General features: G+C 43.3%; 1 protein-coding gene across 3 annotated transcripts; it reads right to left on the bottom strand.

The window, feature by feature from the left end:
- Positions 1-1,007: 1,007 nt before the first annotated feature.
- On the bottom strand, positions 1,008-6,044 carry LOC308079869 (uncharacterized protein). 3 transcript variants are annotated; one of them, XM_080421489.1, is made up of 8 exons: positions 5,945-6,044; positions 3,488-3,891; positions 3,024-3,150; positions 2,435-2,482; positions 2,193-2,289; positions 1,934-2,062; positions 1,534-1,629; positions 1,011-1,328 (listed from the first exon to the last, which is right to left on the bottom strand). In XM_080421489.1, the coding sequence occupies exons 5-8, from the start codon at positions 2,269-2,271 to the stop codon at positions 1,096-1,098; spliced, it is 537 nt and encodes a 178-aa protein (XP_080277615.1). In that variant the 5' UTR covers positions 2,272-2,289; positions 2,435-2,482; positions 3,024-3,150; positions 3,488-3,891; positions 5,945-6,044; the 3' UTR covers positions 1,011-1,095. The 3 variants fall into 3 exon arrangements, with proteins under 3 accessions (XP_080277613.1, XP_080277614.1, XP_080277615.1); XM_080421487.1 differs by having other exon boundaries at positions 1,008-1,328; positions 2,435-3,150; XM_080421488.1 differs by lacking the exon at positions 5,945-6,044 and adding an exon at positions 4,308-4,388 and having other exon boundaries at positions 1,008-1,328; positions 2,435-3,150.
- Positions 6,045-15,355: the final 9,311 nt, after the last annotated feature.

The raw sequence follows: 15,355 nt of genomic DNA, 5'->3' as shown, positions 1-15,355 counted from the left end.
ACAGGTGGACTCTAGGTGGTATACAGGTGGTATACAGGTGGTCTACAGGTGGTCTCTAGGTGGTCTCTAGGTGGTATACAGGTGGTATACGGGTGGTATACAGGTGGTGGTATACAGGTGGTCTAGAGGTGGTATACAGGTGGACTATAGGTGGTCTATAGGTGGTATACAGGTGGTATACAGGTGGTATACAGGTGGTCTATAGGTGGTCTATGGGTGGTATACAGGTGGTCTACAGGTGGTCTACAGGTGGTATACAGGTGGTCTCTAGGTGGTCTCTAGGTGGTATACGGGTGGTCTATGGGTGGTATACAGGTGGTCTCTAGGTGGTCTATGGGTGGTCTCTAGGTGGTATACAGGTGGTATACGGGTGGTATACAGGTGGTCTAGAGGTGGACTCTAGGTGGACTCGGCATTTATAGGATGCCAGGTCAACAATGACCTGGTATCTGTCCTTTGCATAATCCTGCAAGGTCATCAAGGCTAGGAGGGCAAGTGCTACGGGCTGAGGTGGAGTCTGAAGAGGTGAGTCTATGGGTGGTATACAGGTGGTATACGGGTGGTATACAGGTGGTCTCTAGGTGGTCTCTAGGTGGTCTCTAGGTGGTATACGGGTGGACTATAGGTGGTCTCTAGGTGGTCTATGGGTGGTATACGGGTGGTCTATAGGTGGTATACGGGTGGTATACAGGTGGTCTCTAGGTGGTCTCTAGGTGGTATACGGGTGGACTATAGGTGGTCTCTAGGTGGTCTATGGGTGGTCTCTAGGTGGTCTATGGGTGGTATACGGGTGGTCTATAGGTGGTATACAGGTGGACTATAGGTGGTATACAGGTGGACTATAGGTGGTATACAGGTGGTATACAGGTGGTCTATAGGTGGTCTATGGGTGGTATACGGGTGGTATACAGGTGGTATACACAGGCATGCAAACAGCCCGAGGTGAAAAAGGTGACAACATGTTGTTTTCTTTCGGGTCAGGTGTCACACAATTGCCCTATTTGAGTTCAAAAAGGTGACTGTAGCTGAAAAGTGACACTTTTGCATGTCTGTCTATAAGTGGTTACCAACTCCACTGACTGGCCATCTATAACACTACTCTGAGGAACTAGTGGTGTGACAAATACTTACTGAACAGTGCCTCTTCGCCTCATCCAGTTTGTTCTTCCCCTCTGGGATGACACCATGCTTTCCGTATACGACGGCATTGCGGCACTCCTCATGGGTGAAGAACACCTCGAACAAGGCGTGGAATAGCCTCTTGCAGTCCTTCCTGGCACGCTGGTGTATGGCTGCCAGCTGCACAGATGAAATCATCTGTCCACAGCCTGTGAATAGAGAGCGAGCAATTAACAAACTGCATTTTAAGACATCAGCTACATTGACCCCTTTCTGCGCTCAGTGCACCATGAAAACAGACAACTGTGACCTTCTGAAAACTTCACTATCTAGTTGCAGCTCACAACACGGATCACTCGCTACCAAGAACGTCAGGTTCAGTGTGAAATGTATGGCAAACGTATACATCCATACCTGGATATAGCTCCTGCTGCCCGAGACTGGACACTCCAGACTCTAGGTCACCGACCAGGGTGATAAAGCCCTTCAGTGCGTCTAGTTTCTCAGAGCCTAGAACAAAGACAAAAAAATCTGAGTCTACTGAGTGTATTTGTAAAACAATAAGATTGAGTACTGTTCTACAAAGCTCTACAGTATATTCTGATAGCAGTCATTGATGAGTATTTGTTCAGTAGCAGGGGTCGATCTCCCCAGCTCTTCAGTAAACAGAAAACAGTTTTATTTTGGGATACCAATGTTTTCCAGTCATGTCAGAGAACTCACAAAAGAGGTACAGGATAAAGTAAAGTTTCAAGTGAGACAAAGAAATTAGCAGACAACTGAAAACTGCAACATTACAGGCAATAAAACTTACTGATACTGGAGAGCACAGTGGTTATCCTCCTCAACTGGAGCTGGAGCTTCTCCACCTCAGACCGACAAGAGTCGCAAGGCTGCCACCCTTGACCCTCTGGTATGCTCTGGTCAGATGGATTTGGTTGACCTAGAAAGATTGAAAGCACGTCAAAAACTGTAAAGAAAAGTTTTTTAAAAAAAAGCAAAACTCATCTATGAATCCTGAATTTGAAGGACAACAGTGCCAAGTCTGCTGACACTTAGCTGAGGAACCACACCTTCTACTGGAGCATCACTGGACGGAGATGGAGGTTGCAGTACAGTGGGTGTTTCTTGATTCCACTGATCCAAGTCCATATATGTAGCTGCATACGGCTGTGCAGAAAAGACAAAAGGCCCTTAATTGTACTTGGTCAAAAATCATCAAAACTATAGGCTACTATACAAGCTCATAGCGCAGCACCGAGTGCTGTGCTAAGAGCTTGTAGGTCTACATGGGTTAAATCTAAAGAAAACATACCTCATCAACAGGTCGGCAGGCCTGTGTAGAAGAGGCTGGAGGGTATGGCTGTAAATCGGGGTAGAAGGTATCACAAGGTTGCAGAGACATAGAAAAGTAACCTTAGTTTGTAGTCTGTCAAAGATCTTTAAAAAATAGCTATGCCTTTATGCAATGCATTGTGGATTTTAGATAGACCAATCAAAAGTAATGTGGAATGTAATACAAGTCACAAATAAATTCAATTTATATTCAATTATAACCTTAGCAATACAAAAATCAAAATGAGTGCAATAAATCAATGGTTATTATAACCGTAACAATCAAAATTAAAGTGTCTGCATTAAATTGATGGTTATTCAAAGCTAAACAATCAAAGTGCCTGCATTAATCCAGTGGTTATTCTAATCTTAACAATCACTAACTCCATCAGTTTTTGAGAGATTGTATTTTGGGTTTTAGGGATTTATGTCCAAGTGAGAGAAGAACTCTTTGAATAAAATCAAAGGTGTTCTTCATTGATTTGGGGTACTCCAAATTCAGTGCGTAAATCAGTCCAAACAGTAGGCAGATGGCATGTGGGAGACTTTGAAGGTCATCACTGTTGTACCTTCCAAGACGATGCATGATAGTGAAGAGTCCAAGTGCAGTGAGTGAGGAGAAGCCGGGCTGTCTTCAGGAACCACGGTCAGGATCCCAATGGAGAGGTGGGACATGTCTGGAAGGTCATCGGTGTCCTAACAACCACAACCACAATTACATGTCAAATGTCGCCTTTTTATATGGTAGAAAACACAATACACACCCACTAAGGGGAAGTAAAATTCTGGAATGACTATATTCAATAGAAAGAACAGACTGTAAATACTGTACACGCATAAATAATTAACAGATCAATTAATGATTTAAGTACATCTAGACAGCTGTAAACATTCTGTCTGCTTGAAAGTAGAGTTGTTATCCCAAGATCTATTATGACCAGATAGTGTATCACGTTGTTAAACATAGCCATGTCCTGAACTAAACAGTTGTCATGTTGGCACCATTTTCAAATAGTATAGCAAACTTATTTACCAAGAGTATCAGTGAAGTGTTGATGTTGTTTGAAGAGAAACAGTCTAACATTGATGTGTTAGACTGCAGACTAGCAAGGCAAGGTGGAGGGAACAGTGGAAAGCAGCAGAACCATCTAGGCTTCACAACTACATCGAGGATCCCACAGATGTCCCTGGCCAGCACCTGCCCCGTAAGCAGTGGACAACCCTCAACCGCCTGAGGACAAGCGTGGGACGCTTCGGTGAAGCAATGCAACAGTGGGGCCTCTCGGACAGTGCCCACTGTGAACCTGGAGACCCCCTAAAGACTGTGGAACACATCATGACCAGCTGCCCGAAACACCGCCCACCACATGGCGACCTAGGCCTGATGAACCTGGATGACGAGACGCTGGACTGGCTTGCTGCAACGGAGCTGAGGATCTGATGACATACGCAAGAAGAAGAAGATTGATGTGTTAGACTTTAATTAATTAGTTATAGGAAATATTAGTAGATCCCCTCATAAAGACAAGTGAAGGTGTACAGATACCTGTGTCTATAGATAAATGACATTTGTTTTATCATTTAGTTTTTGAAAGCATTTGGGTTTCACATGGGGTGACTCTAGTGAGCTGCGACTGGACCCTTTGGAAAGACAGGAGATACCACTAAAAGGGTCCTTTCAGAGATAGGTCAACAGTGCATACAATAAGAAGCTATACAGAAGTGTTGATGAAGCTGAGTGGAAAATAAGTAATACTAATACTAAAATATATCAAAGTAACAAAAACAAGTGTTAAAATAAATTGGGAATCCTGTGGTGTGGAATGAAATAGTCAGGACTAGAGACAACTTACAAAGCATGTCTTGAAGAACTCTGTGTCATCATCCCCAATGGATCTCAGGAAGGCCAAGGAGGACTGCAGTTCGCCTCCCAGTAGTGTCTGTACTCTGAAAAATAAACACACAAGACTGCTAAGTGGTCAAGGACTAGACAGAAGTGACGTAAGACAATGTTTACATTGTATACTGCAACCTCTAAGTCGCAATTTCCATCATACACAGCCCTCTTCATGAGAAATAAAACTTGATTGCATTTCATGGCAATAAACTCACCAATATTGCACCTCTACAATCATCAATCAATCCATTGTTTATTGAGAAAAAGTTGCTCATGAGAAAAGTTTTTTTTTTTGGTAAATTTTTGTCAGATACAAAAGAGAATGCCATTAAATGCAATCAGATACAAGTTTTAATTATCATGAATAGGGCAGTCTATGGAGGGAATTGTGACTTAATGACTTTGTATCTTAGAAACTTAACAGTGGGAGAATGCCATTAAATGCAATCAGATACAAGTTTTAATTATCATGAATAGGGCAGTCTATGGAGGGATGACTTTGTATCTTAGAAACTTAACAGTGGAGGTACAGCTGATAAGGAGAAAGTGGAGCAGGATTAGTCACACATTCAGGAGAAACAAAACAGCAATAATTAAACATTAACATGACTTACATTGTACGCTGAAACAGCTCTCAAAGTCACTATTTTAGCACATAAACAAACACAATCAAAGCTAATTCAGACAATATAGAACATCACCAAACCCAGTACTGTTTATTTTTTGAATAAAAATGTCAACTTCCTGCTGATTTTACTATTTGAAGATCCGGATCCACAGATCCAGTCGGGGTTTTCTTCTTAATAAAAATAGTAAAATCAACAGGTTGTGAGCTTGTAGATTGGCGATTTTTTTAAGCAACGCTGTTGTACGACAAAAGTATAAAATAGGGCTAAAGTACTTAATCAGACTTATTGATTTACTAATTATAAACATCACTTGGATACAATTATATTTTAATCGTGTGTAAATATGTTTGCGTGCCTTATAGCCATGGATCACGAGCGTCATGGATAAACTGCAAACTAGTGTTTGCACTTTCTCCATTTATAGCCCGTACATCCACATAAACGTTCAGATTCCAAATATAAAGTGCTGACCTCATGGCCACGAATGTTACAAGTATGTACGGACCCTCAGATGTACACGTATCTTCCGTATTGTTCAATAAAAAGCATTTTAATCCGATCGGTGGCCATTTTCTTAGGTTTTTCGCCATATGCTAACTGTGACCCTATCGGTTGGGAAGTGTATTGCACTCTACATACGTTATAACTCTATGAGGAAATGGCCATCGATCGGATGAAAATGCTTTTTATTAAACAATACGGAAAATACGGGTACTTCTGAGATACCATATATAATTGTAACATCCGTGGCCATGGGTTAAGCACTTTATATTTGAAATCTGAACGTTTATTTAGATGTAAGGACCGTAAAGTTGAAAGTGCAAACACCAGGTTGAAGTTTCGTCATGACTATCATATCATATATGACAGTCATGTTTCAGGGCTATACTCGGGCAAATACACGCCACGGTCATGAACTAACAAGTTGGACAACATTTTAATTCCATAAACTAATTCAATTTACCTGTTATAGTAGATTAGAAGCATGGAAACATCCATGTCTGTAAGGTTCGCTCCTCCTGAGCCGTTAGTTCGACTTCCTGCAGCTCCCCGGTCCGTCTGAGTGTGTGTTCAAAACGGATAAGCTCCGCCTCCGCCTAACCCCTTTGTAATGTTGAAGCAATTTTGGGTCAGTGGTTCTCAACCTGTGGATCGGGACCAGCCAGGGGTCCCCACATGATTTTTTTTTCTGGGGGGGGGGGGGGGGTCCCCAGATGACAGTGAAGGGACAATTTAAGTAAGCTTTTTAATAAATGAAAAAGTAAAAATATAGCAAATAAAAAGACCATTGCTGCATCAAGAGTAATCAACAAACTATACAAAAAAAAATTTGTCAAACATTGGCCAAATTCTCAAATAATATAAGAAAGAGGCAAACAGCCGATCTGCAAGTTGTGAGCTTGTAGATCGGCTGAAGTTGAAGGATAAAATTAATAATGATAATAATAACTGATATTAATGATGATGTTCACATCATGTAAAAACATTTAACATTTTTGTGCCTTTTGTTTTTTAACCTGTTGTTTTTTAACCTGATTTCCAAAAATGTAAAGTGTGCTATAAATAAAATGTATTATTATTATTTTTTTATTATTATTATTAATATTATTATTACTATTATTATGTATACTTTACATTACTGAGAATGTCTGCAGGTGGCACATCTCTGTGCAGTGTCTGAGCTCTGCCGTGTAAAGGGTGAAGAGAAGGGAGGCCAGCACAGTCCCCTGGGGGACTCTTGTGCTGCAGGTCACAGTGTCAGATGTAAAGTCCCTCAACCTGACGTATTGTGGTCTGTCAGTGAGGTAGTCCATGATCCAGGACACAAGGTGTGGGCCAACATGCATGCTGTTCAGTTTGTCTTTCAGAAGGGGAAGGAGGGGGGGGGAGGGGGAGGGGGGGGGGGGGGGGGGGGGAGCTTTATGGTGTTAAAGGCGCTTCGAAAATCAAAAAATAATATCCTCACAGCACCACTTTCCTTGTCCAGGTATGTAGTCGAAGCTATTGAGGTCTGAATTAAAATCCCTGTATAAGGTCGCAGGCACCCCAACTTTAAGCTGGTTCCCTAGGCCTAGTAGGCCTAGAGCCTAGGGAAGTTGAATCGCATTCTTATGCTTTCCTCTGGGAAACACGTCCATGTAAGACACTACAAGACCATTCAACCCTAAGACCACTCAAAATGGTCTTAGGGTTTTAGATTCTTAGGACCATAGTGAAAGTGGAGATCTTCGCCATAAAAGTGTCAAAGAAATTAGACACATATCCACGTGTTCGCATGGACAAGCTCTACAACATATCAAAAGATGGGCCCGTAATACATTATCAAGTTAAAGCACGTTGAAGTGAAGCGGTAACACTAGGCCAGGGGTTCTCAAACTTTTTCATACCACGACCCCATATAATAAGGGAAATCTTTTGGCGACCCCAGCAAACCGCCCCCAAAATATCTCGCTAGAACCACATCATTTCTTTATCCGACATAGCGGTGCAGCTGTTGGTAGTAGGCTACTGGTGGTCTCTGGTTGTCTGTAATTGTTGTCTGACGGTAACGTTACGACGCAGTCTAAGTTAAACTCCGTGCGAGGGCTACAGATGAAACCACATGGATCCGCGGTTCTTGTATTTTGTACCCTCTCGCTTACGGACTAAGTAAATCGTTTTGAAGAGCTCAGCTAAATCATCTGTGTCCTCCTGTGTTGTTGCTACGCTGTGTGCATTGTGTGCAGTGTCAGTGTCGTGTCGGGGTGTGTGTGTGTGGTGTCGGGGTGTGTGAGAGAGAGAGAGAGAGAGAGGTTTCACGTTGGTCGTGGACGCAGCCCCCCCAAATTATACATGCATGATGTGTATTGAAGCACAGCCTATCGGCCTCAGTTGATGCGCGAGACAGGACAAATACACAAACGACTGCCTGGTGTAAAATCCGAGTGAAGGACATCGTCTTTTTTTCCTTCCACTTTGGGTTGCGACCCATAGTTTGAGAATCGCTGCACTAGGCAATTAAGAGCCTAGGTTGTAAACCGTAGGTCTGTGTGGAAGGAAACTTATATTGGGCGAATCGGACACGCACTGATCGAGAATCTGATTTCGGATTCACTCCATGGGCTCCAGAAGGCTAACCCTAACCCAAGGGCAGCTAAGGTTAGGGTTAGCGAAGGTAGGGGGAGGAGGGGAGGGGAGGCGAAGGCATCCCCCCTCCCTCACCCGTCAAAAAAAGAATAAGGCAAATGTCATAGATTCAACATTGAATCAATGTTGGTATTTCAATAATTAAATGGGAGGAGGGGGGAGGGGGAGGAGGGGGTTGCCCCCCCTCCCCCCAACAAGAAAAAAAGAAAAGAAAACGGCAAACTGCATGGATAAAACGTTGAATCAATGTTGTCATTTCAATCATTAAATGGGGGGAGGGGGGGTGTGAGGAGGGGTGTGCCTCCCCCCCTCCCCCCATCAAGAAAAAAGAAAAGAAAAAGGCAAACAGCATAGATTCAATGCTGATTCAATGTTGGCATTTCAATCATTGAATTTGCACCATAGATTCAACGCTGATTCAATGTTGGCATTTCAATCATTGAATTTTGCACTGCAATACAACAGTGATTCAATGTTGAAAAAACATCAGTCTTCAATCATAACCAAAAATCAACCCTAACGACTATAATTCAACGTTGAATAACCATATTTTGCTATCTGGGGAGGGTCCCCTTTAAATACACCTTTACTTCTACAGGCTTTCACAGGTTCGAGTTACTGGTAAGTTTCAATACTTTGGTTTTGAGAACACAACACTTTAGAAAATTCCCTTGAGAAACTGGACACGGATGCAAAATGTATCAAAAAGGTAAGTATATTTATTGGTCCCTAATACAGTGGCTTCTGTGCCTTTAAAAACAATCAAAATAACACTATACTAATAAAACCTAACTAAAACACAACAAAGCAATTTACACAACAACTATAAAATGAATTATAAAGTTGTGCAAATTACGCAGGGCTTGGTCAACAGGTTTTCAATTAGCAGGGGTTTCTGTGCAACAATACTTCATAAGAAAAGTGCTGTGCCAATAAAGTGCTTTGAGATACTCAACACGTTTCGTTTCAGGGGGAAATGCTGCATGTCCATATATGGGGGTAAGTAGGAAGAGGGTTTAGGCCAGTCTTTGTCTTCTTTTCTTCTTCCTCTCCTTCTGCAATGATAGAAACTATGACCAGTTCACTGTGCATTGGTAAAGTGAAAGTTTTCACAGTTGGTGGTTATACAAGGATGAACGTTGCATGGATCGGTACTTTACTTACTGACAGGCCAGGCTTTTACACCTGGCGCTGAGTAGGTTGCGTATACAACGTTTATCACCACTCTCCGTCTCAGCGCTCCTTTTATGGTCTGGTCTCGGTTCGTATGGTCCTCTGCTTATGGTCTGGTCTCGCTCTCTCTTCCTCCCCTTCGGTTCGATCGTTCCTCCCTCTTTGCTCATAGATAGGTACACCTCGGCTTCCAACTGCTTGGTGGCTGGTGTAACTCGCTCAAGTTCCCTCACTTTATTCCGGGGCTCTCATACAACCTCCTCCTCTGCTTCCTCTGTCTCTCTGGGGCTCTGCTTCTCCTTTCAACTGTCCCGCCTCCTCTTTTATACCTGTCAAAACCACACCTCTCTCTTCCTTCATTTGTCCGTGGTGACATAATGTCTGGGGACATTGGCCATGACCGTGGCCTTGGGCGGGACCTCGTGACCACCTCTCTGCCACTGAATGTCTCTCAATGAGTGAACCAAGGGACCGGGGGAAAACAATTGTAACCCAATACAGTGCAAAACGGTTGTACAAAAATAATAAGATGGTGGTTAAATGAGCAAATAATTATACATTAAGCACCAATAAAAACATTTACAAAAGTTTTAAGAAACCCCCGTTTCACCTTTGTCACATGTACTTTTGGCCTCAGCCAAAAGTACACCTTGTGTATGTCACTGATCACATGATCTCAATCAATTATCCAGTTTTAGTTAAGTCAAGTCAAGTCAATTTTATTTATAAAGCACGTTTAAAAACAACCAGGTTGACCAAAGTGCTGTACAGCATAATAAAAAACAACATAAAAATAAATAAATGAAAAATAAACATCATTGCAAAAAAACATTTCAAAAACAGCAAGAGTTAAAACAATGACAGACCACAAGATAAGAGCATGGGGGGGGGGGGGGTGCAGGCTGGATGGAGAAAAATCTAGGGTGGATCAAAAGCTATAGGAGAAGAGGTGTGTTTTGAGTCGTGATTTGAAAGTGTCCAGGGAGGGGGTGAACCTAACAGTGGATGGAAGGCTGTTCCACAAATTTGGGCCAGCCACGGAAAAGGCTCGGTCGCCTTTTTGCCTCAACCGGGCGTTCGGAACCTTGAGAAGCCTCTGGTCAGAGGATCTCAATGGCCGGGTGCTGTCCGGGGGGCCCAGCAGTTCAGCGATGTAGGGTGGTGCTAGTCCATTTAGTGCTTTAAAAACTAATAAAAGGATTTTTAAATCTATTCTAAATCTGACTGGCAGCCAGTGGAGGGAGACCAGTACAGGGGTGATATGGTCCCGCCTACGAGTGCCAGTCAGCAGTCTGGCGGCAGCATTTTGTACAAGCTGGAGTTTTAGGCAACATATTGAGGTATTCTTGATTGAGCTCATGTGATCAGTGACATACGCAAGGTGTACTTTTGGCTGAGGCCAAAAGTACACCTTGCGTATGACCCATGTGATCATGTGTACTTTTGGCTGAGGCCAAAAGCACACCTTGCGTATGTCACTGATCACATGATCTCAATCAATTATCCAGTTCTAGGCAACATAGAAGGGGGCGGGGGGACTTTTTTCTCATTTCCACACAACAGCTAAGGTGTATTAAAGACATATTTCAACGTTGAAAATGAGTGGTATTCCCCTACACACGAATCCACGGAGCGCTGCCCTGTAGGTGGCGCAGCCATTGCTGCCTTTATTGACCTCAGAGATTACTTCTGTGTACTTATACTGCATATTATTCAACTCATCATGAGCAGAGCTTTCATTAGAGCCTAATAAGAAGGCTCTGTGACGATTTTGAAAAAAAGAAAACGTTTGGAGCTCATAATTGGCAGCCATCTTGCATTTGAAGGTCAACAATAGGTCAAATCATTATATAAACACCAAATATGTATTCCTTGACCAAAATAAGCTCTGAAACCATGTATTGTGCATCATTGTAGGTCAAACCATTAAAAAGTTCATTTTCACGGCAGCCATTTTGGATTTTGGTCTCTCACAAATTTTCCCCGCCCCTTTTAAAAATACACCCCGGCTAAATGTGTTTACTAACCCTCCTAGATGACAAATCCATTGAGAAACGGACCTTTGCTCTCCACGGTCACGGAAGTGCCACAGATGACCCTACTAGCAGTAGTAAAGTAAAATATCACTTTTTGAGGCATTACAAGCCCTAACCCTAAACCTAGAGTAAGTAATGCAGTAATATAATGAGTAACGTAACTAAGGTGATGGCAATTACTCCGGCCCCCTCCCCCTCCCCAATCGAATTAGGCGTTTATAAAAATCGATTAAAAAAATCCCTTTGATTCGTTGATATATAAAAAAAGATACTTTTCGACGATTCATCGAAAAAGTTATCGATTGAACAATCGCTAAGAAAGTTATTGATATTTGTAGCCCTACATGCCAGAAAAAAGCTCTTCATAGCGGCCGCCCCTCTCCTGCACCCAGCCCATGAATAGTCATCAGTTTCCTATAAATATCAGTGCAAACAGAGCAGGACACAATACAATGGAAGGGAGTACTGTAGAAGAGATATCATGACTAATTTCTCCCCAGAGCGCCGACAGCAGGTTGCCTGTGGGATGATCCATGTTTCTGAGGTCTGCTGCCAACAGACCTCAGCGAGGCAGCTGACCCTGGAGAGAGCGCACGCACGCACGCACGCACGCACGCACGCACGCACGCACGCACACACAAAGTATACACTCAAGCGCACATTTGTATTAGCCTACTATACTTATGTGGACATCAACATTTTGAGATATCGATTTTATGAATACCATTTTCACCATGTTTTGCCAATTCTGAAGCTGAAAATAGCCAATCTACAAGCTATGTGAGCTTGTAGATCTGCTATTTTCGGTGCGCAACACCACCAATACAACTAGGTATAAATCAATCATGACTCCAAGCCTAACCTCTAAATGCCTAATCCTATTATCAGAATCAGCTTTATTGTCACATCAGTTTGCAGAAGATTTCCATAGAAAAAATAAGAAAGGGAAGATGAAGAAGGGGTGGGCAAGGGGAAAGAGTGATCAGTTAAAGAAAACAACAACATATCCTAACCCCATCCTAATTGTACAGTAAGCATAACTGTCATTACAACGCATTTTCACTCCCAAGGCAGCAAACGGGTAGCCTCGGAAACCCATGCCCTTTTTTTTGTTACAAAAGAAAAAAAGTCTGGGGGAACCATGCAGGAACGGTGGTTTCGGAGTGGGAGTGAACCTTGTTATCTCCTAACCAATCAGAGTGCAGAGGGGCGTCGCTCTAAATTTGGTGACGTCAGCGTGTTCCGTGCACAGGCCGGAGGGGGTGGGGGGGGAGGGGAGGCGGGGACATAGATTGGTGAAGCAATAGGAAGCTGCGCTGGAATCCAACCGCCTGGGTTTGGATCCGCCCTTCAAGACCATCGATAGGGCTCGCTCTTTCAGGCTAGCAAACGGGTGACTTCAAAATGTTTGATTGGAAGGTGGTACCCGCGACAGTACATGTAGACTTGGGGGAGATATGAGTTAAGACCCTATCTCAATCGGACGGACGCCGCTGAGTCGGCTGAAGTGGACTTTGCAACGGTCGGCACGGCGACTCGCTCGGCGGTGCCTCTCGTGGCTCAAGTCCGCTTTAGATGGTGCACCTCCGGCGTTTTAACATTTTTTAAAGTGAGAGTGTGTTGGTCATTACACACCAGGAGCGCTGCGAATAAACAATGCATAAAACAAGCATTTTTCTGTTAAATTGTCCTCACAATATCTAGTCTCTCACGAAATTCCTTTTTACGGGACATGTGGCCCTCAGAAGTATAGTAATACCCTGTGTAATACACGCCCGCCCGCCCGCCCGCACGACCGCACGCACGCGCACACACACACCAAATGTGGGCTGCAGAGCTCAGAGGTGCTTGTAACATGGGACTGTTCTACAGCTTGACCCACTTGTTATTTGTGTGTGTGTGTGTGTGTGTGTGTGTGTGTGTGTGTGTGTGTGTGTGTGTGTGTGTGTGTGTGTGTGTGTGTGTGTGCGCGCGCGTGCGTGCGTGCGTGCGTGCGTGCGTGCGTGCGTGCGAGAGTGTGTCTGCTCTCCAGAGTACCTTTCTCAACATACTGGCAAAATAGAAGCCAACACACCCACATATTTGACCTCGCTACGTGTGTGTGTATTTGTGAGTACGGATGTGTTTGTGTGCACGTCTGTTGAGCTGTGAGCTTGCAAAATGGCGTGTTTACCAACTGGACAGTGCTGCTGGCTATTTACAGAAGACGAGCCTTTCAACTTAAAGACACAGCAACAAATCAGCTAGTCGCTGCTGCTCTGCCACCAATGCACTTTTATTTAGACGTTTTCTTCGGAGACGTAATGTAACCTGCTCTGCAGATGGAACCAGTTTATGTCCATCTTTGAGCATTTCCATTTTTGAATACTTTATACTTCTACTCTAGCCTCATCTCAAAGGCTGTACTTTTTACTCCACTGCAATTATTTTAAAACTTTAGTTACAAGTTACTTTCTAGATTTCGATTATTACGAAACATTCAATATATATTGAATAACAATAATAGCCAATCTACAGTACAAGAGATCTTGCTATTTTCGAAAGATTCGACTACTTCTTCCACCACTGCTTTTATTTAGTCTTTTCCTTCGGAAAGGTAATGTAACCGCGGCCGTTGTGCAGATGGAAACAGTTTATGGCCCTGAGCGTGCGCCGATGTGCATTTTATTTAGAGCGAAAAGAAAGTCCCCGGCTTTTCTAAACGAGCCATCTCCCTCTCCTCACTTCATCTCTTCGCTTATCACCCGTGGCTCTGTCAATTAAATTACAGTGCATTAATGATCATTGCTTTAACATTAACACCCTCCAGCCTGCTGTTAGGCTGTGATATTCAATTTCACTCCGCTATCTTGCAAAGGTGATTAAAGCGGCTGCCAATTCCCTGTTTCTCGACAACTGCATGGTGACATCATTCTGCAGCCGAAAATGTATTGACTTTTGCATTATACCCTTGTTTGAGATGTAAAAGGTGAACACATTGCATTTGAGAGACAAAGGACGGGCAATCATACCGAGCGGTAGAATGCTGAGGATGGCTATGTGCTGAAAACGCGGACGGTTATTGTTTACTGCCCATGTGCCTATTAATTCAAAGTGCCCAAAGGACATTTCTGTGAGTGCATGCAGTTTCTCTGACTGTAAAATAACCTTTCTAGATCAGGGGTTCCCAGTGGTGGAAGAAGTAGTCTACTCAGGTTTTAAGCAAAAGTAGCAATACCACAATGTAGAAAGACTTAATAATAATTTAAGTCTTGTATTCACAAATTTTAACACACTGCATTTGAATAGGTTAATGCTTAAATATGTGGGCCCTTCAGCCTATAGAGTACAAGTACCCTCCTATATGGCCGTCTGCCTAACAGGACTAACGCCTGACTAACAGAGCAGTATATTTGTTTGTTTTTAGTTTTTTTCCCCCTACATGCAAATGAATATCATGTAAATACTGTAGGCTATAGACTGTAAATCCTGCATGATACAATGTCTACATGTGCTTTCTTGACCCACACATGCCTTACAACTCGAGCAGTGTGTTATATGCCCAGCCGACTGCCCATTCTGAGTAGCATGGGTTCGGGGTGGGATAGGAGCCTAAAGATAATTGGCCCGTGGCCTCCTTGAGTCTTAGGGGCCGTGTCCGCCGAGATAGTCGGGGGCCAAAGCTGATATTGACATCTAAGATAACACCTCTGGGTAAAAGCAGACAACCTATCCCGTATTAATGTTTAACCCCTTGTCATGTGTTCTAGCCTGGTTGTCATATCAGAAAATAGTTTTTAGGTCATTTTATCATTATATACTTACAGTGGCCCGCATTTATCAACGCGGTGCAGCCCAAATAATGGGCGTACGGCGAGATCACCGCACCTTTCGGCATTTATCAATATATCCTGACGTGGGCTTCATCCTACCATACGCTGAGATCTCACGTCTGGTCGAGACCAGTTGTTGACGTTGGCTGCACCCGTTTATTCCATTCTAGACCTGCGGAGCAGCATTGTCTGACTGTCTGACAGGCATCTGGACACATAATCCACTCC

The sequence above is a fragment of the Gymnoscopelus braueri genome (assembly GCF_963280865.1).
Source record: "Gymnoscopelus braueri genome assembly, chromosome: 23".
NCBI lineage: Eukaryota > Metazoa > Chordata > Actinopteri > Myctophiformes > Myctophidae > Gymnoscopelus > Gymnoscopelus braueri.
The sequence above is the reverse complement of the archived record's forward strand: the minus strand, read 5'-3'. Positions and strand labels throughout refer to the sequence as shown.

Bases quoted from the DNA above. Each gene is read 5' to 3' on its own strand.
- LOC308079869 (XM_080421487.1), bottom strand. From the start codon at position 2,524: ATGTCTCTGCAACCTTGTGATACCTTCTACCCCGATTTACAGCCATAC. The intron at 2,063-2,192 runs GTGTGGTTCCTC...CAATCTTTCTAG, and splicing joins CAGTGATGCTCCAGTAGAAG to GTCAACCAAATCCATCTGAC. The intron at 1,630-1,933 runs GTAAGTTTTATT...TCTTTGTTCTAG, and splicing joins CACTGTGCTCTCCAGTATCA to GCTCTGAGAAACTAGACGCA.